Source organism: Mchenga conophoros, linkage group LG2, assembly GCF_057382185.1.
Source record: "Mchenga conophoros isolate Kocher_MC1m ecotype Shallow Benthic linkage group LG2, M_conophoros_male_GT1.1, whole genome shotgun sequence".
Taxonomy (NCBI): Eukaryota; Metazoa; Chordata; class Actinopteri; order Cichliformes; family Cichlidae; genus Mchenga; species Mchenga conophoros.
The window spans coordinates 34,962,069-34,985,067 of record NC_140527.1 but is presented as its reverse complement, the minus strand read 5'-3'; the positions used below and the strand labels follow the sequence as shown (position 1 = coordinate 34,985,067).

General features: G+C 39.5%; 1 protein-coding gene across 1 annotated transcript in view; it reads left to right on the top strand.

The window, feature by feature from the left end:
* Positions 1 to 22,999, top strand: part of mrpl11 (mitochondrial ribosomal protein L11) — a 62,113-nt gene that overhangs the window by 7,567 nt on the left and 31,547 nt on the right. Inside the window, exon 2 of the mRNA XM_085243096.1 lies at positions 14,876 to 15,054. Within this exon, the coding sequence (XP_085099222.1) occupies positions 14,932 to 15,054 (123 nt within the window). The 5' untranslated portion in view covers positions 14,876 to 14,931. The remainder of the gene's footprint in view (positions 1 to 14,875; positions 15,055 to 22,999) is intronic.

Genomic DNA, 22,999 nt, shown 5'->3' with positions numbered 1-22,999 from the left:
GAACATGCAGTCTAACTCTAGCATGCTTTTTAAGACACCAGTCGGTGGTTTTGATGTGTGTTGTGCTTTGATACCAGGAAAAAATGGCTGTGGTGTAGCCATAAAATATAAAACAAGCTCCCCGACTGCAAAATATATCAGAAAATAATGCGGAGTCTGTGCTGTTTTCACTTTTATTAATATATTTCTCAAGTACCCTCTCTGCTGCTGATTCGTCATTGTTGTTGTTTGTTACTTTTTCTAGATTTATTCCAAGTACAAGCAGTTTGTAACACATTCTGTCTTGCCAGTCGAAGATGATGGGGCGAGGGAAATGTAATTCAGAAGAGCCAGTAAAGAAAACTGCCTCCCTGGGATTTGATCACAGGCAAGCAGAGATAATACATGCAGAGTGTTGGAGGGCCGGGAGTCATCACTATTCAAGTACAAGGTCCCGGTTTAAACCTGAGCCACAGTGATTGGCATGTGCTGTTTTAGTAATCAAGTTCCCTGATATTAAACACGATCATTAAAACAATGCAGATGAGAGCTGCTGCTCATTAACTGTCTCCTTTTTGCATGGTGGCTTCTTATGAGTTTGGCAGGAGATGTCACTCGCTATGTGGCTGTTTGACAAAACATGAGCATCTTATTAAATGAGATAGATTTGCTCCATTTAAGCCTCATGAGCATCTGTAGGGTAGGATGCTGTTGTTGGACTACATGGCATTGATGTTTCGGTCGATCTAAAGGTGATGGATGGACCTGAGTTTAGGCCTCTGAGCGGACCAGTCAAGTTCTTTCACACAAGACTGGGAAGCCATGTGACTTTCCTGGAGATATTATCTTACTGAAATGATAAGCCACCATATCAATGTAACATACATGTCAGAAAGTTGGGAAAAGGGCAATGAAACACTGGAAAAGCTGTGTAATGCCTAATAAAATGTATACTTGGTTCCATTTTTTTTAACAGCCAAATTAGTTAATTAGTAACATGACTGGCTACAAAAAAGATCATCCCAGATCCCACAGATATAGATTATTCAAAAAGTAAAAGATGAGTAAGGTTTCACCACTTTATGAAAAGGTGTATGTGTGCAAAAGATTAACATAAAAACCTGTAAATGTAAAACAGAAAATCAGCTCTTCAAATGTCTCCCACATGACCATCTAAGATTAGCCTGATGAAAAAATTCTCAGGGAAAGATACACCTCTTAATAGGATAAATACAGAATATCAGGCCCCCATTGTTATTATTTTAGTGGTAAAAGATATTTCAATAGAAATGAAAATGAGAGAGAACCTCTTCAAAAATTTTGGATATAATATTAACAGACTTGCTATTTCTAAAAATGTTCATTTGAATTTGGTACACAGTGATACCCGGGGAACTTCACACTGAAGCTGGATGAAAATGTGTTCTTCTCCATATTCAGGCTTTAATATCTGAAAGCATTCACCTGATTTAAATTCTATTTTTTTTTAAATGCCACGTGGTTTGCTGTGAATGAAACAGCAGTTCCCTACATGGAGAATTGTGATTTCTACAGGCCTCCAAATCTGTGGTCATAGATGCTAACTTGTTCAGGGCTCGCAAAATTTCAAAATCCCTGGTAGCCCTTCGGGCAGGGACTCTTCAGTTTTTGGTAGCCCAAAATAAATTTAAGTAGCCCGAATAAAAAAAGAGAGCAATTTTTTGATTGATGTTTTGTTTCCTGTTTTGTTTCCGTATAATATTGTAACGGAAACAAAACATTAATCAAAAAATTGTTGAAACACAAATTACAACATTGTATAAAAATTACAATCATCAACTCAAATACTTGGTTCTAATTGAAAACAGAAATTTCTATGAACTTGTAAGAACTGTGTAGGACATGAATCAGTCTGTGTCAGATCCTGAATTTGAAATTTCCACTGAAGTCACGGGTAAGAGGCAAGTGGAACCAAGATCGAGGCCATTTGCTTTTTGAAGTTTGCAAAGACTGCTAAATTGTGCCAGTGGTAGTTCACTCTTTGCAACATAGTACGCTGTTCTAAACTGATTTTCAGGTTTATTTTTAGTATGTTATTTGCAATTGGTATTTGTTCTGGGAAAGATATTGCAGACTGAGCAATGCATTTCTTGCATTTCTCATGGGTTCTAATGGGGGCCTTTCTTAAAATTACTGGTCCCAGTAACAAAGGCGCTTGTCGACTCAGAAATCGAGGGAAAACCAACAACACACCCGGCAGAACATTATGTTATTTACACGGGTGCACATGGTAAATGCTAAATGGCCTGTATTTATATAGCGCTTTTACTCGTCCCTAAGGACCCCAAAGCGCTTTACATATCCAGTCATCCACCCATTCACACACACATTCACACACTGGTGATGGCAGCTACATTGTAGCCACAGCCACCCTGGGGCGCACTGACAGAGGCAAGGCTGCCGGACACTGGCGCCACCGGGCCCTCTGACCACCACCAGTAGGCAACGGGTGAAGTGTCTTGCCCAAGGACACAACGACCGAGACTGTCCAAGCCGGGGCTCGAACCGGCAACCTTCCGATTACGAGGTGAACTCCCAACTCTTGAGCCACGATCGCCCACATAAGTGGTCCGCATGTGCGCATTCGCTGTCAAAATAAAAGACGCGCACCAGATAAGAAGTTGCAACGCGCGTTTGCGTCCATATAAAAGGCACTGTTTTTGTTCGCTAGAGTGGGATTTTCACGGCACATTCCGCACCACATCTCTGTGCGTTCATCATTTGTTTGAAGCCAGCTCACCTCCTGCAACCACTTTTCTGAGAATACGCGCTTCTTTTGTGGTTCGGACTCCTGATATTTCTTTGTAGGTGGAGGAACACCAAAGTAATTGCTTAAAGGAGCTTCTTCGACATCTTTAAGAGTTCTAAACAAATGTCTGTCTTCCTCCAGAAAATCTTATGTACCCAAACACGCGTTGCAACTTCTTATCTTGTGCACTCTTTTTATTTTGACAGCGAATGCGCACCTGCGGACCACTTATGTGCAGCCCTGGTTATTTAGCTCGTCATATTGCAGCCATAGAAATTCTTTTGTCCATGAAACCATAAAGCTGCACTTTCTTTTTGCCTTATAGTCTGATTTGTCATAACTTTTCCGTTTTGTGGTAAGCTTTTCTTTGGCTGTCACTTCTTCACCCTGACCTGTCTTATTTGGCTCAGCAGAACTAAAATATATATCCTGCTGCTTTTACACACACACACATAACGGTCAGCGATTCTCTGCGCGATCAACCTCTCATATGTTTAAGCTGCGGGAGATTTCACTTGTCATGTTTGCATAGTAAGCTAACGATTGATAAGACGATGTCAGAGGAATTCGTGCGCAAATGATCGTCACTCACCAATCAGTGCTGTCGCTCTCTATACACAGTTCACGCGATTGCAAAGTGAAAGCAAAAAACAAGCGCAAATTCAAACGCGATTTCAATATGTCACATATTGACAGTGGCTCATCGATGCCAATGACATAATTACCCAGCTACATTTCCGAAAGAATGCAAAAGCATTGACATATATTTTTCCTTCCTACAATAGCCCGACGGGCAGGGCAGAGATAGATTTTGGTAGCCCGACTGGAAAAATCGCTAGCCCCGGGACGTCGGGCTAGCGATTTTGCGAGCCCTGATTGTTCATATTCATAGTCATAGCAGCAGATATTTACCAAACACGTTTGAAGGACCTAGCTCAATTAAATTTTAAAATGGGTAACTGGCTTGGTCAGCAAGTTGCAGCCTCAAGCGGCGGGCTTCAAGATTGCAGTGTTTGTCATATCTGTGTCGGCTCTGTTTTTTAACCCTGGAGGTGTATGCTCGGCTATAACTCTATCACATAAAGAAAAAGACATAGAAATAAGCAGAAATGCTGCCTTTTCCGAGCCTGACAGACGGAAAGTGAGAAACAAGAAAATCAAGAAGAGCATCCAGCTTATTATCTGTGATTAGTTCAGACGTGTGGCTATCATTTCTCCACATGGCTGAATTCAAAATAAGCATATACAGTTATGTCCACCTATTTTTTTAGATGCTGGTACAATTGTTTTTTGTAGCTATTAATTATTCATTAATTAGCATAAAGTATAAAGTACGCAAACAATTAAAGAAATTCTTTGCCATTTTGAGGTATTAGAATTATTTTTAATGCACCACCCCTATTTTTGGGGAGTCAAAAAGCAACCCTGCAAATGAAAATAGTTTTCAATAAATATTAACTCTTATTACTATATTTATTTATTTATTTACTTATTAATGCTTAATACTTTGAGAGGAATGCTTTGCAGATATGTCTGAAGTCAGAAGCCAAGGTTTTCTCTTTTGTGGTGCTTTACCAGGCCTGTACTGCAGTTCTTGTTGTGGGTGTTTCTGCCTTGAGTTTCTCATCAGTAAGTGAAATTCATTTTGGGTCGGGTTAAGATGAGGTAATTCACTCAGCCGTGGCAGAAATTCCGACCTTCAGAAACCCCTTAGTAGCCTTCACAGTCTGTCAGTCTGTACTGTGAGACACCATCCATGCATCCTTGCTGCTGTTGGGCGAGTGTAAGCAGAAAGTGTAACTCTATTCACTTCAGAATTCATCCATCTGTCTCCTGTCACATCATCAATAAAAACTGATGACCTCGTGCTATTGCAAGCCACACAGATCCATGTAATCTCTACATTATGGTGTGATATATCTACCTGCTGGGGAGTTGTGTTTTTTTTTCCACTAAGCTGGATGCTGTGGGTTTTACTTTTTTTTTTTTTTTTTTTTTTTAACCATTATTTTTTTTTTAAAATCATGGAAAGGATTCCACGATCATCCACTGCTGTTGTTTTCAGTGAGTTCATTCACCAATCTGATGAACCAATGAACCAATCTGTTGATATTCCTCCCTGTTTGATTTGTGTTGCTATTATTGTTGTTGTTATTATGGCCTGTGTCACTTCCATAAGATCTCATTTATGGTTTTACAGCCACAGCATCCAAATATGGCTCAACTCCAGACTGTTCACCGGTTTTTAATTTATGAATAAATAATATACACAGCTCACACCTAAAAAAACAAACAAAAACAACAACTTATGAGTGAATTGTACAGCTACATTTCAGGTCCAGAAAACAGTGGGTTGGCTGTAATTCCGCAGCACTTAATAAAATATTTACATTGAACCCCTTCAATCCAAGCTGGAAGTCTGCACTTTCAGCCTGTATCCATCATATTTGTAACCTTATAATGAGATTTGGTTTTATTTAAGGCTATTTTCTGTAAAATTGATTACTTACTGAAATGGAAGTAAGGAGTTGTTTATTTCTGAAATGCACAGCCAAGAGCCCAGAGAGATGAGACCTGCAGGTTCAGATTTGGGTTAAACCAGGTAGTGCAAGTTCCCGTTTTCAGTCTTGAGGGATCATTCAGACTCTTCTTGAGTTCTTCTTTTTATTTGACTGGCCTTTAGCACTTGGCATTCAGCGATCAATAGCTCCAGGGCCGAGGTTTGATGGGATGAATACTAATTTAGTGGAACAGCATTGGCATATGACTGGCTCTCTATAACTTTATATCTGACGTTACCTCTTAATCCTATTGAGAGCGTCCTGTGTGGCACAGTGAATGATCACAGCCCAGTACATTTGTTCTGTTTGGTCACTGCATTAAGCCCATCGATTACAGTTAATCTGTAGCTTCTAATTCGTAGCACGGTGCCATCCAAACAGATAGTGTATCCAAGAGTTTCTTACTGCCTGCTGTGAAGGACCTTCCCGTGCAGTTTGTTTTGCTGTTAACAGATATTTTGTCGCCTTTTTTCATTCAAGGACACCATTAGTTTATTGCGGCTCTAATGCAATTCAGACTTTTCTGCATAGATGAGCAGAAACATAAAATTGCTATTATAATTGTAATATGCTTGTGCTTTTTTTCTTCTGGTATCCAGGGACTTCAGCTTGTCTCCAGGGCTTTTCCTCCTGTTTATCTTTAATATGCAATAAAATGTTTGACAGCAGAGTTGTGTAGCAGTGGCAGTGGTTATCTTAGAAGTCAAATGCACGTGTACCACTGACTCATTGTGAATTTCCCTTATATGAAATGTAAAGGTGATTGTTGCCACTAGATGGACTGCCAAACTAAGAGTTGAATAAAACAACATGTCAGAGGTGTTTTAAAGTCTGCCTAGAAGATAAGACAGAACTTGGTCTGTTTTATTTGGAATTTCAAAGAATACTAATCATGGTTTCTGCTTGGAAAAAGATGCTGGCAGGTTTTTATCTTTTTAAAGACGAGGAAACAGAAACTTTTTTTTTTCTCTTAAGGCTGACTGATGAGAGCAGAATAAGAATACTTCAGTTTCTGTCAGGGTGTGACAAGATTATACTCTCAGGGCAGGAAGTATCGAGTAATGGATCACGCATTGTAATCTGCTAAACTACAATCCTCCTAATTAGGGCTGGGAATTATCAGCCGAGCTGCAGATACCATGTTATCAAAACACATGAGACACACAAGCAAATCAAGTCAGAGAAAAAAAGAGCTCCGCTAGTTAGAAAATAAGGTTGTGACATTGATAAAATTATCAGCTGATAATGACAATGTTTAAATGCAGGTAAAAGATCTTAATAGATGGTGTTTAGCAGGTATAATGTTTATCATTTTAATTAGTGTTTTACCATGCAAAGAATACCCAAATGAGCTGTGTAGCTGAGGGTGATGTCTTTAATTTCCTGGGTTACACAATTCATTGTGTTAGAGTACCAATTTTAGTGCCAATTTTTAGGACAATCTAGTCAGTATTCATCATGACATTTCACTTAAAACCTCAAATGTCAGATACAGGGGATCGCCAACTTTTGTGGCAACAAATCTGATATAATATTTCATGAAGTACAAAGTTTTGACCTCCTCGCTGTACTACATCAAAAGTCAGGAGATCAAAAGTCTTTAGGATTTTTCCTGTGGGCATAATGGATATTTGTATCAAATGTCAAGGCAATCCATCCCATAGTTGTCATGACATTTCTTTCAAAACCACAAATGTCAACCTCAGGAAAAGTCAGAGGATCATCAAAGACTTCATTATCTGGGCGACATCAACATCTGTACACAATTTAGCGGCAGGCCTTCAAAGAGGTGCCATGCCACCAGTATGGGTAGAAATTATAGATAAAATATGAGAGCAGTAAGTTCACATACAAGTTTCCCATCAGCCATAATTTGACCTTAGTTGCTGGAAAAAACAAAATAAAACACTGAGGCATGTCTTCAACTAGGTGTAGATTATTTGGGCTGCTCTAGATGAAAGATTACCAGTTTTAAATAACTGTGGTGATGTCTTTGGTTAGGTCTCTTGAACAGTGGTTGAACGTCACACAGGGAGTGTTTCCAAGCAAACTCTGAAACTTTCAATCGTTCTTTTATAAAAGGAAATGAGTTAAATATCATCCTACAACCCATAGTGTTGCACCTTCTGACAATCATTAAAAACAAACCATAAACATAACAGAAAAATGTTAAACAACAGTTTATTTTCCGTTTCATGTGATAACATGATGATATGTTTTGAACCTTTAACAAGGTAAAAACCTCTGGTTTTACAGGACTCTTTGATGAAAATCCAAGTTCTCCCCATGAGTCAGTAACTTGTGGGACTACCTTTAGCAGCAATAACTTGACTATTGCTTCTGCAGCATTTCAATCAGGTTGTGGTCTGGCCTTTGACTGGGACATAGCAACACCTTGATTCTTACTCAGCCATTCTGTTGTCTATTTGCTGCTGTGTTTGGGATCATTGTCCTGTTGCATGACCCAACTTTGATGCTAAGCTTTATCTGCCAGACAGATGGCTTCACATTTGAGTCTAGAACTCTTTCAATGACTTCAAGGTACAGGTACTCTGGCTGCAAAACAGCCTCTAATCACCATCTCACAACTGTCTGCATGACAGTGGGTATGTGGTGTTTGTGCTGATTTGCTGAAGTTTGAATTTTTCAGATGTGGCGCTGTGCATTATTATCTCCACTTTGGTCTGATCTTTCCAAAGGACATTGTTCCAGGAATCTTGTGGTTTGTTCAGATGCAGCTTTGCAAACTTAAACCATGCTGCCATGTTCATTTTAGAGAGAAGACGCTTTCTCCTGACAAGCCTTCTTTTGTCTTTTTCTAATTGTTCTTTCATTCATTTTCATATTTAACATGTTAACTGAGGCTTGTAGACCTCAGATGTAGCTTTTGGGTTTGTTGGCTTTTCTCTAAGCATTTCATGGTCTGACCTTGGGTTGAGTTTAGTGGAACATCCACTCCTAGAACGATTGTGGAATTGTACTAATGTATATCTGAATGCTCCAGACCAGCAATCCTGATGATCTGTTAACCAAGTCAATTTGATTACAACCACCTTGCTGCTACCCAGCCTTGTAATTTCTGTGTTTTGTTTTTTTTTCCTTTTTCCACTGGACCGCATAGAGTGCTGTGAAAACTTTCTTTTGACATGACTGTATGAACACAATGCTGTGATAAAATCAACATGATCTGCAAATAAAGATTCTGAGCTAAAATAAAATTGAGTGAAGTGAATTTGAGGTTCAGTTCGCATTAGTTATGTCCTCAGTGGCGACGCAGCTGCATTGCCAGCTTTTAGGATTATTATTAGATCTTTTCACTTCAGTCATTGAAGCTTTAATAAAAGCAAGAGTTACAATGGATCAGTGGGAAAAGGGAGATATCAGTGGATGGGATGAGGAACTAGTCTCACCGCTACAAGCATTTCATTTCACTTTATATATACATTACTTTGAAATCCTTGATAATAAAGTCATATTTTTCATCAGGTAAGTATCTGGGAGCTGAGGAGACCAGCTGCAGGATTTTAGAAGATGAATGTTGTCCCTTTCTTGTCTGATATAGAATTGTATCTGCTTAACAGTCCTGGACCTTCTTTGTCATATTATTTTTTCCATTTTGTTTTCAAATGGTGAAAGGTCTGGACTGCAGGCAGGCTAGTTCAGCACCTGGGCTATTTTACTATGAAGCCATGCTGTTGTAATAGCTGCAGTATCCAGTATAGTTCTGTCTTGCTGAGATATGTAAGCCCTTTCCCCAAAAAAGACGTCATCTAGATAGACCAACATATGTTGGTCTAAAACCTGTATATACGTTTCATCACTGATGGTGCCTTTCCAGGTGTGCAAAAGCTGATTATGTCCCCATTATAAAACTCTTCTATAGTCCAGAGCATGTTTTCCAAAGGTAATTTCAAATTACGATTTGTCTGACCACATAAGTTTCCCACTTTGCCTCAGTCCATTTGAAAGGATCTTTGACCCAAAGAAGATGGTGGCCTTTGTGGATCTTGTTCTTCTTTGCATTTGTTGACAGATGACAATTTCTGGAAGCGTTCCTGTGCTCATGTAGCGATTTCCATGATACAGTTGTACCTGTTTAAATGCAGTTTAAACAGTCCTGTTTAAACCCACCTGATCCAAAGATGGTGGATTTCCCAAACTAATATTCAGCCTTTTCTCTTATACACAGATTTCTTCAGATTCTCTCAAACTTTTGATATTATGATGTGCTGTAGATGAAATAGTCAAACTCTTTGCAGTTTTACATCAAATTAACTTGTTCTGAAATTGTTCCACAATTTGTTGACAGGTTTTTGCAGATGAATGAACCGCTGCACTTCTTTTCTTCTGAGAAACTTCCTCTAAGATGCTCCAGCTTTTTCTTTTTAATATCACTTACTTTTCCAACTCCATGTTAACTTTTTTGAGACGTATTGCTGCCATCAAATTCAGAAAGAGCTAATATTTTTCATGAAATAGTAGTATGTTTCACTTTAAATATTTTATGCGTTTTCTATGTTCTATTGTGAATAAAATATGGGTTTATGGGCTTTGAAGATCATTACATTGTACATGGTGTCCCAAAACCTTTGGAGCCAGGACTGACATGTGCACTTTTTACATTAAAGTCAAGAAAACACAGGACACAGGATTACTCGACCACAGCACCTTATTTGTGTGACATTTCTTCCAGTTGTTATTAATTTTGTGCCAAGGGGGAAGTAGCATGGAAATAAATAGTGGAGGCATTGCTACTGTTTGTCGTAGCCCTGAGGTATTATCATCATACAGTTTACATTCATCAAACCTGATAGCCCGCCCACATTTATTAGATCCATGTCATGCAGTGTGGATTGGTTGCTGAAATCTCACAGCTTGTAGGAGCCTTCAAGTTTGAAAAATATGTACCACGGTGAATTGTTGAGGCAAAAGTTAATTTTTTAGCTCTGCAACACCAAAACAGTGTGCCATCTGTGAAGCATGATTGGTTTGAGTAGCATCAGATCTTTTAAAAAAAACATTCTCTATTTAAGGTGAATGTCAGGCATAAAAGTATAACAAGTTTTCAAGTTTATGTATACCACGGTCGCCAGGGTGGTTCTAATTCAAAGAGTAACACCGCAGGGAGAAGGATTGCTTTTAAAGACGCCATTGATACTCTTATCTGTTGGATTGGCAAACACAACAAAGAAAAATCATTATTATCCATGTGAAGTCACCATTTCAGATCTTACGCTTGAAGAGTCCGAACCTGACATAACCCTGAGATTTTTCACCTGTGAATGAGTATAAGACAACTCGTCTTCCAACAGTATGTCAACTTTTCTGCTTTAAATATTTCCAATATTACATCATGCCAATTTTCTATTGTTGATGGGGTAGGGTTTAGCCATTTTCTAGTAATAGTCTTTTTACTCCTACAACTTTATATCCCTCCTCAGCATTAAGCAAGGAACATAACCAAGGTAAATGGTTTCAGAGTTTAAAGGTATTTGTTTTTTAAAAACACTGTTTAATGTCTTTTGAATGTCAATCCAAAACAACTTAAGCTTTGCTTAAGCTTTGGGCAGTCCTAAAATATAGGACTGCCCATATTTGTCTTGATGTTGGGCTTTGAAATATCTCATTATGGTGATCTCTGCAAGTCAAAGAGTTAGCTGAAGACCATTGGAACTGGTCTTCAATTTTGATTGGTTAGTCTGAACTGGGTCTGACTATGCTGCCATTTCTCACAAACCAGAACTGCAAATCCCATCATCATGTCTTGCAATTATTGAAGAAACAATTAATTTAAAAAATATGTTTACAAATTTTACAGGAGAATGTCAGAGCAACAGTTCATGGCCTGAAGCTTTGGAAGGGTTTGCTGATGCAACAGTGACCCAGTGCACGCAAGTAAATCAACAATTGAATCGTTAAAATGTGAATAAAATTTGAAAGGGCCGAGCCAGAGCCCAAACTCTTTGACCTGCAGTGAGCTGTAAAATCACTCAAAGAGAAATTTGATCGCGCTATCGGCCCTTCTGGCCAACACCAGTAGGCGGTAGGTGAAGGTCCTTGCCCAAGGACACAACGACCGAGGCTGAACTGAACTGAATGAACTGAAACAGCTTTGTTAGGAGGAATGGTTACTCCTCATCACCGATAAGGCTCATAAGTACCACCATCCTGAAATATATTTATATTTATATTTATATGACTATTGGCCAATAGATTCATATTTTGCACTCACTACAAATTGCTACCAGCACCTGCCTTAAAAATCCAGCATTGGTCAGGCTCTAGTTAGTACTAAACCTTGGCAAGCACAAGTCATTAATAAAAGCTGTAGTCTGGTGTGCATGAGTTCCCGCAGGCCTACAGAGGGAAAAGCTGTTGAGAATAATAAACCAACCGCATAAAGGTGCTCTGATAGAAATAAAATGGGAAAAGCCTTCAGTGAGGCACAGTTTTTATTTTAACACACACTTACACTTGAATCTATGTCGCTATGCTTCTTTTGTTGAGATATTCATTCATTTGAAACTCAATCTGTGCAGCTGGGAAATTGTTCTTTTCTCCCCCAACTTCTTTTAGTTAGTTTTAATTTTGCGGAGATATGAAGACGGGAAGGCAGATAATGTGCAACAAAGGTTATTGAACTGCTCTTGATTAGGTGTTGTTCCAGGTACGAAACCAGATCCTACTGAGAAATGAATTACTGTTCAGCTTTTATTTCATCAGAGTGCAACTAAAAGATTTAAAAGATGTAGAGAGAAGAAGAAAAAGACATAATTTCCTCCAGGCTGATACAATGTCTGTGTCATTTATATTGAGCATTCACTTTCAAACTAAACACACTGCTTCGAGACCATTTTGTCCATTTTTCAAGACTGTCATTTTATAGAAAATCAATACCCGTAACCTTCACTTGTAAATAAATAACAGATTTAGAAGCCTCATTGATGTTGACTACAGTTTGGCTTGCCTCCTAATTAAGACTAAAGAGAACCTAATAGCCTAAACAACAAACAGCGGTGGGCTTCGCCCGTGCAATTAAGCCCACATTTTTAATACCAAGTTGATTAATTTCTTTAATCAAAGTCACTTGAAATTGAGTCACTTTTAATTATGCTGAAACACAAAACAGAAGCTGCTGATACTGCTCTGTGATAGCCTGTAGAAATTTCGCAGGCATATTAATGGGCAGGTGATATAATATAGGAGTCTGGTTTCAGATGATCTTTTGACAACAGTCTGTGTAGACCTGCATATTATCATGACAGGTGGAATTTTTCTCGAGCTTTTCCTCCAGCGTGCTCAGTTTTATTGACATGTTTACTTCTGTCAAAGATGCCTCCCCTCGATCAGTGGTAGTTTATTCGACAGGCGGCGGGGGAGCTGGAAAACTTCCAGATTTTCTTGGAAGTATTATTTTTAGAGTTCTGATTTTGGTCACCGTGGCTGTTTTATTAAGCCCGAGTGTACGAGTCGACATATAGCTCACCTCACCTTCTTCTATTAGGCGGTAATTTAAATGCTGGGTTTGTGGCCCGTCATTTATCAAGCATGTTTTAACAAAGTGCTCTCACGCAGTAACTCTACGCGGCCCAAACAAATTGCTCTTTCTGTCTACTCCTTGTTATCAACGAAGCTGTTGCCAGTAATTGCCGTAGGAATGTAATATTCCGCCTAAAGAGCAGCTCAAAATTGTGTCTTTTCCTTTCAGATTACTTTGGCTTTGATTTGATTATTCACAGCAAAAGCATTAAGCTAGCTCTGATTGAGGCTTTTCATGCAGCCTTGAACCATGTTTTCCTGCTTCTGCGCTGTTAATGCAGCTTCATTCCTTGACTCTAATGTAAATTGTGCTGGATGAAATGCACAGTCAGTGCAGTTTTGTTGCCTTATGTAGGTCAGTTCTTCTCCAGCGTTCACTGCTTGGCCTTGTGATGAGTGATTTCATTTTGCGAGGGAACTGCAGTTTTATTATTCATACTCCAACAGAGATTGGAGTTGCGGTGCATTAAAGCATGACGTTGTCATTTCCCCGCTCGTAGAGGCGTTATTCCCTTTGCTCCAAATTGGAATTAAACCCAACATGTGATGCTGGCCCTAACTGTTTAGGAACAGCAACCCTCACCACACTGTTAAGCCTCACTCTCTGTGGATGGTGCAGTGTGTCATTTTATTGGTCAGTTACTGTGTTTTTTTTCCCCCTCTGTCAAATTGATGTTTGAGTTATTTAGCTAAGCTTGCCAGTTAAGCATTCATGACTTTTTCATGAGTCATTGTTTGATAACAGAAGTGGCTTTTCTCACTTCAGATTTAATGCATACTGGTTCTCTGCATTTTTAACTGCCTCCAAAATTGATCTGACTGCCAACAATTTTCTACAATGAAGTAGCTGAGCACATTAGGTGAGTACTGTGAAATTGACCTCAGAAAAGTAGCAGCGTATGTGAGTCACATTGTAAAGACAGCTATTCAGGGAATCCAGACTAAATGGATTCTATTTGGGACTCTTTCTGCAGCGTGCGTATAACCTTAATGCCCTTACAAATATTGCCTCACAGTGGCTGCACTTTAACGGCTGCTGGATAATCAGCAATCCACACAGAATCGCAACTTTTCTTGGATGTAGCTTCCCACTGTTTGTTGCTCTGAAGCAGCGTGAGGTCCCATATATCTTTCTGGTACTGTCTTTTCTGTTGATCTAATTGGATACCCTCTGTTGCCTACAATGAATCATTGCTGGACCCCTTCCCTCCCCTCAAGTACTTATTTTTATTGAATGCAGGGTTCCCCTGAATCACAAGTCTCAACTTTAAAACTTGTATTTGTCCCTTGGCTCCAGTCAATGATCTCCCCCCAAACCCCCCCCCCTTCCCCCCCCCCCCCCCCCCCCCCTACTGCTGTGTCAGTATCACTTTTATTCCAGCAGGGGATTATAAGACTCCTTTTATGTCTTTTGCTTCCCCAGAGAAAGGCCAGGAGTTCAGGCCATTCTTCCCACTCTGCTAATTGTCTCCTGATTTGGCAAATGCATTTTAAGGTGGAATGAAGAGAGCCGACCCCTCTTTGCATTCGTACGAGGCGGTGACACATCCGCACCTTCTCAGTGTATTTTTATGAATACACATCCCTCTTCTATCCTTGACCTCTACAGATGCAGGGGAAGCTTTGACGGAGCACAGACAGTTAAGTCTCAAACAGAAGTGAGGCGATGGAGGCGTTTTTGGCATGCACTCCATGATTTTTTCTTTTTTCTTCTTAGTGAAGTTTAAATCCTGCTAGTTCTTAGGCTCTCCAATGTGGCAGGCATCTCACTCAGCTGCTGATCCACACTGCAAACACCTCCAGGAAAGTGGCTCTAACTGAGCCGATCGAAGGCAAAGATTTTTTTAATTACTCGCCCGCTGCAGAAGGGAAAGGCTCGGGTTTTGCCTCTGGGTATTCGTATCGACTTGGGTGTATGATGTTTTAATGAGCCTGGCGTGTGAATGATTTGTTGCTGTTGTATATGCTCGAAAAACCTAATTTGTTTGTTTTTCTTGTGCATTTTCAGTGGATGGATTCTCAGTTGACTTGGAGGAAGATTTAAGACTTTCCAGACAGACCAGGATGTCAAAGATCTCCAAAGCAGCCAAGGCCGTGAAGAAATTGGATACAGGCAATGTAATCCGGGCTATAGTGAGGTCAGGACAGGCTGCCCCTGGACCTCCGCTAGGCCCCATTCTGGGACAGGTAAAATTACTCCTGATTTCACTTCTTGTTCTATCTGTTCGCTCTGAGTAATCACAAGTATTAACTTAATTGAAGGAGCAGTGCTTCATTTTATCAACCGACCTTCTGAACACAGCACTCATTAACCGCAAAGCAACCCGATCCTTTCCTATTTTCACTTTGCCAGTCACATAGTTGCCTCTCTCCCCTCAGTCACCTCATCGTACATCCCCACCTCCACCTCCTTCTCCTCCCTATTCATATTCCCATTCTTATTCTAGTCGCACAGCTCTATTGTGCAGGTGGGTGCCACACACTGCCTCAGTCTGCAACTATTTTCTCACAGTTTTCAGGCCAAACACACCAACACCTCCACCCACAGCAGCACCTGTCCATATACATTAGCCTCAGTCTTTACAAGCCGGCTGATGAAAAGGGATTGAACCTGCGAAGGTTTTGTCTTAAATTCTTCTGTACTTCTTTCTGCTTCAATTGCTCCACAGAGACAGCTGAGGTAGTCTTGTTTTTTATTGCTCGGGGATGCACCACTACAACTTTTTCCCCACTGATGCCAATCCTGACTAGAAAAATTTATGAATTGGCCGGTACAATAATAAAATAAGTCAGCAGTCCTCGAGCAATGAGCAATGATCAAAGTGAAGAGAGCGGGTCAGAATAGCAGAGGCAGAATTTACTTGGCCATTCACTGCTGATGCTCTGTTCATTAACCTCCTCTTTGTTTCTGATCACAAAATTGCATCTGCGTTGAATTTTTCTTGTAAAGTTTAGATTTTATTTTATGCCATAAAAGGTTCTATCTGCTGCAGCTTTAATAGCCATTGAGGAATTAAAGTTTAATTGTCCTTTGAGAGATAGAAAGAAAGCAACCCAAAGGCTCATTCTCTACATACAAATGGTTCAGTTAGCCTCTTTAATGGACAGTACTCATCAGCCGTGGATGCTGTTGCACACTTGGAAACCAGATCAATTCTCACAGCTAATCCATCTCCGTGACATAATGACGACACTCAGACAAGAGAATGGAAAAATGTGCATAATTGCCAGAAAAGCGAGCGCCACATGATTTATAATATCACGGAAGGTAGCTTTATAAGTGAAATCAATCGAAAATATCGTATTTCTCTTAGATGACATCATCAATAGCTGCACCATTACTGTAGCTCTTCTATATTCTGTTGTCACCAGTTGAACAACATTAACCACAACATAAAAATCTGGTGGCTGCGCACTGCTTCTAATAGCTTAAATGCAGGTCATTCATTTACTTACCAGGGTTAGTAACGAATAGCTTAACTTAACCTGGTCTCTATGACAGGCCAGGACTTACATTTGGGGCTTAAACCCCAAAGATTTTAGATCATTTTAAACACTTTTCTCTATGACAAATATTTTCTCCTATTTAATAATAAAATAAGCTAACTTGATCCGCAAAGATAATGACAACACACTAACAAAAATGTTGTCTTCCTCCCCCAACCCCAACCAGTCGTGGCAGATGGCTGCCCCTCCCTGAGCCTGGTTCTGCTGGAGGTTTCTTCCTGTATAAAGGCTGTTTTTCCCTCCCACTGTCGCCAAAGCGCGTGCTCATAGGGGCTCATATGATTGTTGGGGTTTTCTCTGCTTTCTTTGTGATAATGTAGGGTTTTTGCCTTACAATATAAGTAACCTTAAGGCAACGGTTGTTGCAATTTGGCGCTATATGAATAAAATTTAATTTAATTGATAAAATTGTTTTTACGCTAAAAAGCCAAAACTTTTAACATTTTGGCATCCTGATCTCACACTTTATGTGTTTGATTAAAATATACAATCCTATTACACAGCTTGAATGCTAGATTTTTGATGTTGATGCAGTAGCGTTTTGATCACTGAGAAAAAAACATTGGTCAGTGTTTTTCTTATAGATTTTCATGTAGCAAAGCACACAGTTGCTGCATTTTTTTTTTTTTTGGCTGGATATGAATCTCCCATTCACACCCCAAACGTGCTCTACTTGATTGAGATCTGATTTTGATATGGCACGACCTTTCTGACATGGTGCGTTATCGTGTTGGAAGCAGCCATCAGAAGACGTGTACACCCTGGATATAAAGGGATGGATATGGTCAGGAACAATACTGTACATTTAAATGATGCTCATTTGGTATTAAATCTCTACTTGCCTGAACCATTGATGCAAGCCAGGATGGATCCTTGCTTTCACGCTGTTTATGTCGAATTCTGACACAGAAATTGTAACTCGTCAGACCAGGCGATGATTTTCAAGCCTTGTATTGTCTAGTATTGGTGAACCCCTGCGAAGTCTAGCCTCAGTTTTCTGTTCTTAGTTACTGGGTTGACACCCTCTGCGCTCTTCTGCTGCTGTAGCTCGTCTGCTTGTGTTGTGCGTTCAGAGACTTTGTAACAAATGGTTATTTGAAGACACTGTTTCTTTCCTGTTATCTTGAAGCAGTCTGGCCATTCTCCTCCGGCCTCAACAATGCATTTTACCCACAATTGCTGTTCACTGGATATTTTCTCTTTTTCAGACCATTCTCTGTAAACTGTAGAGATGGTTTTGTGGGAAAATTGCGGTATTCTGAAATACTCAGACGAACCTGTCTGGCACCAACAACCACGCCATGTACAAAGTCACTTAGATTTCGGCAGGTTGTCTTGACCATGTCTACATGTTTAACTTTTTCTCCCTTACATATGACACTTGACCCCTTTAGTCTTAACGACACATCAGTATATATGAATAAAGTCGTGACTTAATGACCATCAGCTTTTCCGAGGGTAGCTCTAGTAATCTGTGTAGGCAGAGATCACTCCCACTAACCTTTGACATGTCATGTGATTAGATATCTGTATTAATAAGCTAATGAGAATTTCCTTCCAACATAATATCTGTATTGTTTCTATGCAGATGACAGAATTTTTTCTCCCCTACAGTCTAGTGAGTTTTTCAGTTACTCGATTTTAGAAATGAAAAGGAAGGACTGTCTTAAACCCGCAATAACAGCTCACATGATTTAGTGGAATAAAACTTGTTTCCGGCTTCAGGGCTTCTCGGCTCTACAGAGAAACTCGGCATTGTTAAAGTCATTGCTTCTGGCCTTGATTTAGTTTTGCTGCTCTTATAGTGGTGTTTTACAGTCCCATAATTGATTTAAAAAACAGTGCTGCACACTGCCTCCTCAGCACCAAACAGAAACAGTTGGCACAGTTTGCTCGTGAACTTTTTAAAGCATGTACAACTGAATGGCCAGAAGGAATATTGGATTTTTAAAAACTCCAACTCCAAATGAATGCTATTTATATCCTTATCTGTGGGTTGTGTAAATAAGCAACTGTTTGCTTAGGTTTAGATATATAAACTCGAGAGCTGATAATCGTCACGTTAAGATGTTAATACAGATTTTAGAAAATATGCTTCATTTTTGTAGTACAGCAATGATGATTCCTTCTGGAAAACAAACAATCGTATTCTTTCTGTCCAAAAATAAAGTAAGTGGTGGATCTATGCTTTCATCTGAGAGCACTTTCCGCTGCTCTCTCATTGTGCAAGTGGTTGGCACAGTGGCTGGATCCATATATTTGACTTGACACAGATTTTGCACCAGATGCCTTTCCTGACACAACCCTTCCATTTCTGTGCATTTGGGACTGGCACAAGTCACAAACATTGATCTGGCACAAGGAGTGCTCGGGCTTCTGACCTCCTGAGGAAGGGTTTGTGTCTCCTTGAACCGGAGTGCTTTCGCATGTAAGGCACATATGTTAACCACTGCACCCTGGAGCCACAGGATCTCTGCTTTCATCTACCATCTTTTATCATCTGCTCAGAAATATAGAAGCCAAAATTGAACTGCTACCATGTGTAAGAGAGACTGGGAAAACCCAGTTTTATCCTCTCTTTGCTGTTTACCAGTTAGATGTATAATTGATTTTAAGATTTTTACCGATTATATTTAAAGCTTCCTTCCCCTGCAGCTACACTGGAGACCCTGAGTTCCCCTGAGCTAAAGCTGCGAATTAAGAAACTCGCTCTGGCTGTCAGTCAACTCTAAAGGTCATTGAGATTTTACATCTGGCACATTTAGAGCAATTTGGGAGCTTCAAAGGTTAATTGAAAATGAACCTTTACAGCTTTCTGTCTAATTTTGTGTCTAACATGAGACATTATAAATTTGAAGCATTTGATTTGAAACTCCTTTTGTTTTTTTTAATAGAAAGATCCGTGTTTGTGACTGACAGTTGACATATTTTTACTGGCAGCTAACCATCAGACATGCATAAAGACTCAAACAATAGCAATCATGTATTTATGCTTGGATTTTTGGAAACTCACTCTGACGCCGAAACTAAGAATAGTGGTTTCTTTACCAGCCTCACCAAGTGTGCAGTTTCGTCTTCTCTGCCTGTCTTTGTTTGTATGGCCTGTTTCACCTTTGAACACTTGTTCCTCGCTGTATCTTGTCAGAATATTCTGTTTGAGCACGAACTGTGTTAAATAATGCATACGAGACTCCACTGAGTCTATTTTATGCGATTAATTTGAGATTTTCTTACTTTCTCACACCACACTTGGTTTTTATTTTTAAAGCTTTCTTTTTAACCTCCACATTTAAAGGTTTTGATTTCATGGTTGCAGTATAAATACGCAGTAGCTGCAACATGAGACAAATGTAGTTCTATTTAGGATTCAAGGTTATATATCTGTATATTATATACTGAATCAATACCTTAATCTCACACAACGTACAGTGTCATCAGATAGGATACAGTGAGCTCCAGTGACTGTTTATAACTCAACTGTTATAAAAATACAACACCTACAGTTTTTGTTAATTTATTAATTTATTTAAGGCTGCAAAGTATGGTAACTTGGTAACAAAATGGATCTAGCTTTTGTTGTGCTGTTTCTGGAAATAGTACTTTGGTGCAGGAACAGCAGGAGGGTACTGGACTGGAATCCAGTATTGGGGTCTTTCTGTGTGGGAATTGATTTTCTTCCCATATTTGCATGGATACCCCAGCTTCCTGCCACCATCCAAAGACATGCATGTTAGATTTACTGGTAATTTATAAATTGATATAGATGTAAATGGTTGTCTGCCACTCTGTGTTAGACTGTGATAGACTCTGCCTCTCACTGCATGAGCACTGTGTTAACCTCCAGCCCCCCATGACCTTGAATTGGATAGGTGGAAGACAATGGATAGATGAATATAATGTAAATTGATGCCATCAACAGGTTTTTGGATTGCAATTTTGAAGCCTTGTATGGTGCATTTTTGGTCCGGCTATCCTGGTATAATTGGAGCTAGTCTATATTTACACAGCACGGTTGACCTGGGAACTTATCAGCTAATGGTAGAAAACCACTTTACTTTGCTAAGAAGGGTCATATGTAAATCTTTATGATATTAAATGGGGTGCTAATTTTGGCTACTTAATTTGGGCTTAAAACAAAAACTATGTACCTGAACAACTGAACATTACGGTCCTGGAGTCTCACTCATCCATCAATGAAAATAACCACGCCCCTAAATCTAGAATAAGAAATAGACTCATCTGACCTGGAAACCTTTTTCCAATCATTTGTCCACTTTTGGTGAGTCTGTGTGAATTGAAGCCTCAGTTTCCTGTTCATAGCTGATGGGTGTGGTCTTCTGCTGCTGTAGCTCTTGTGCTTCAAGGTTCAATGTTTTGTGCATTTGATGCTCTTCTGCATAGTTTGGCTGTAACTTGGGGTTATGAGTTACTACTGCCTTTCTACAAGCTGCAAACAGTCTAGCCATACTCCTCTGACCTCTGACAATGACAAGTGTTCAGTGGATATTTTCCCTTTTTCAGACCTCTCTGTAAACCCTAGAGATAGCTGTGTGGGAAAATCCCAGTAGATCAGAAGTTTCTGAAGTACTCAGAACAACCTTTTTGCCATTTACAGCCATGCCGTGTTCAAAATCACTTTAGTGACCAGTCTTGCCAATTCTGACGTTAAGTTTGAACTTTGTCTTCACCGTGTCTACGCGCCCTAAATGCTGCCATGTGATTGACTGACTAAATCTTAGTTTTATAAAGCAGTTTAACTGGTGTACCTAGTAAACTGTGCGGTTTAAACACTTTGCGGAATATTTAAATAAGAGAATTTAATTCCCATTAACCTCTGTACATTTGTCATGAATAGAAAAATTGACTATACAGACCAGAAATTTAAATCCCTGTGGGGGGTTGTGTGCTTTTGGAGGCATGCCCAAGTGGCCCTTTGAGGAGCTGGGATACTTTATGGGTGGTATTTGTCACTAATTTACAGTTTCGATTAGGCACAATTAAAAAGGCCATGTTTTTTTTTTCTTTCTGGAATTCTTTAAGGTCACTAATACACTGATGACGAAGACACGACGACGGCTATATTTCAGAATTCTTCCAAGTCACTTTTATCCAAACAGCCCTGGGTTATCAATTTTTGACTTTCATTTTTACAGCTCTTACTGAACAAATCTGGGGATGTTTTTCAGGTATAAATTTAACAGCAGATAGTGTAGGGCTTAAGGGATTAAACTGCATTGCTGTCAGGACCTCTATAGTAAAAGGGAGGTTGTTATTTCCATTTGCAGTAATTTGTGTTTGGCTCTGTTCCCCAACTTTTCATAAACATGCAGAAAGCCAGACCAGAGGAGAGCAGCAACAGTAAGACCCGAGCAGATAACAAAGCAGCCCTCATACTGACAAACAGCTATGACATCAGTAAGGTCAAACACACATGAGGGTGGAACTAGGAAGGAGGTGGGTTGCAAAGCAGCTTGATGCTCTGGGTAGACAAAACTTAAATAGTGTGCCCTATATAAAGCTTACAAACTGGCTGAATCTTTTGTATCAGACCAACTTCCAGAACGGGATTAAATTTAGTAATAACCAAGTAAATTTACTTACTGTAGTGCTACATCGAGGTATAGTGAAGAGTTAATTGTACTTTTGACAAATTCCATTTTATTTCCACATATCTTCATTTCAAATTTATAACACTTTTTACTCTGCTGCTTTTTTAGCTTTACTTTCTTTGCAGATTTAATAAAGGATGTGATAGGATGAGGAGCTCAAAGTAGAGCCGCTGCCTCTCCAAAACGAAATGAGTCAGCTTACATGGTTTAAATATCTGTCTAGGAGGCTTCCTGGACACTTCTTAGATTAGATATTTCAGGCCAACAGGAAGAGGGACCCAGCGAGACCTGACACTCGCTGGAAAGATTGTCCCTCGGCTCGCTTGGGAATGCCCCGGTGTCTCCTCTGTAGACCTAGACCTAGAGGCAGGGGCTGAGGAGGGTGGTGTGCTTAGAAAAAGGATAACGGATGCAGTCAGGAAATTAATCATAATACATTACTTGGTTTAGTGCGACTAGCAAATTATAAAGTAGCAAATGATCCCCCATTTGTAACAGCTGCACCACGGATGAATGATTACACGCAGATGCAACAATAAGCATAATCTAATTCGGTGTTATTGTGAAACAGACTACCCTGCATAAATTACACTTAAGTTGATTTTGATGCTTAATTGATGCTCATACTCATGATCCAGTCATATTTACTTTAACAGGGAGATGCTGGCATTATTTTTTTTTCTTAATATTTTCCTCCCACACTTTTTAGAGTGCAGTATAATACAGAACTGCAGCAAATCTTCAAATTTGAAAAAGTGTAATTATCAGCAAATTGGCACTAATTGATTTGACATAACGATTTTTTTTAAATTCTCAAAGTGGTTAGTATCTAACTTTCTATTAAGTGGCAGATCATTTCGACCTTTGTTCTTTTTTTCTTTTCTTTTTTTTTTTTTGACTTTATGTAATTTCGGCATTACGTAAATGTCACCTTAACGTCTGAGACCTGTATTAGTATGCGTTTGTCTCCACTATTGCATTGCATATCATAAGAGTCTCAGATTCTTTTGCATCAT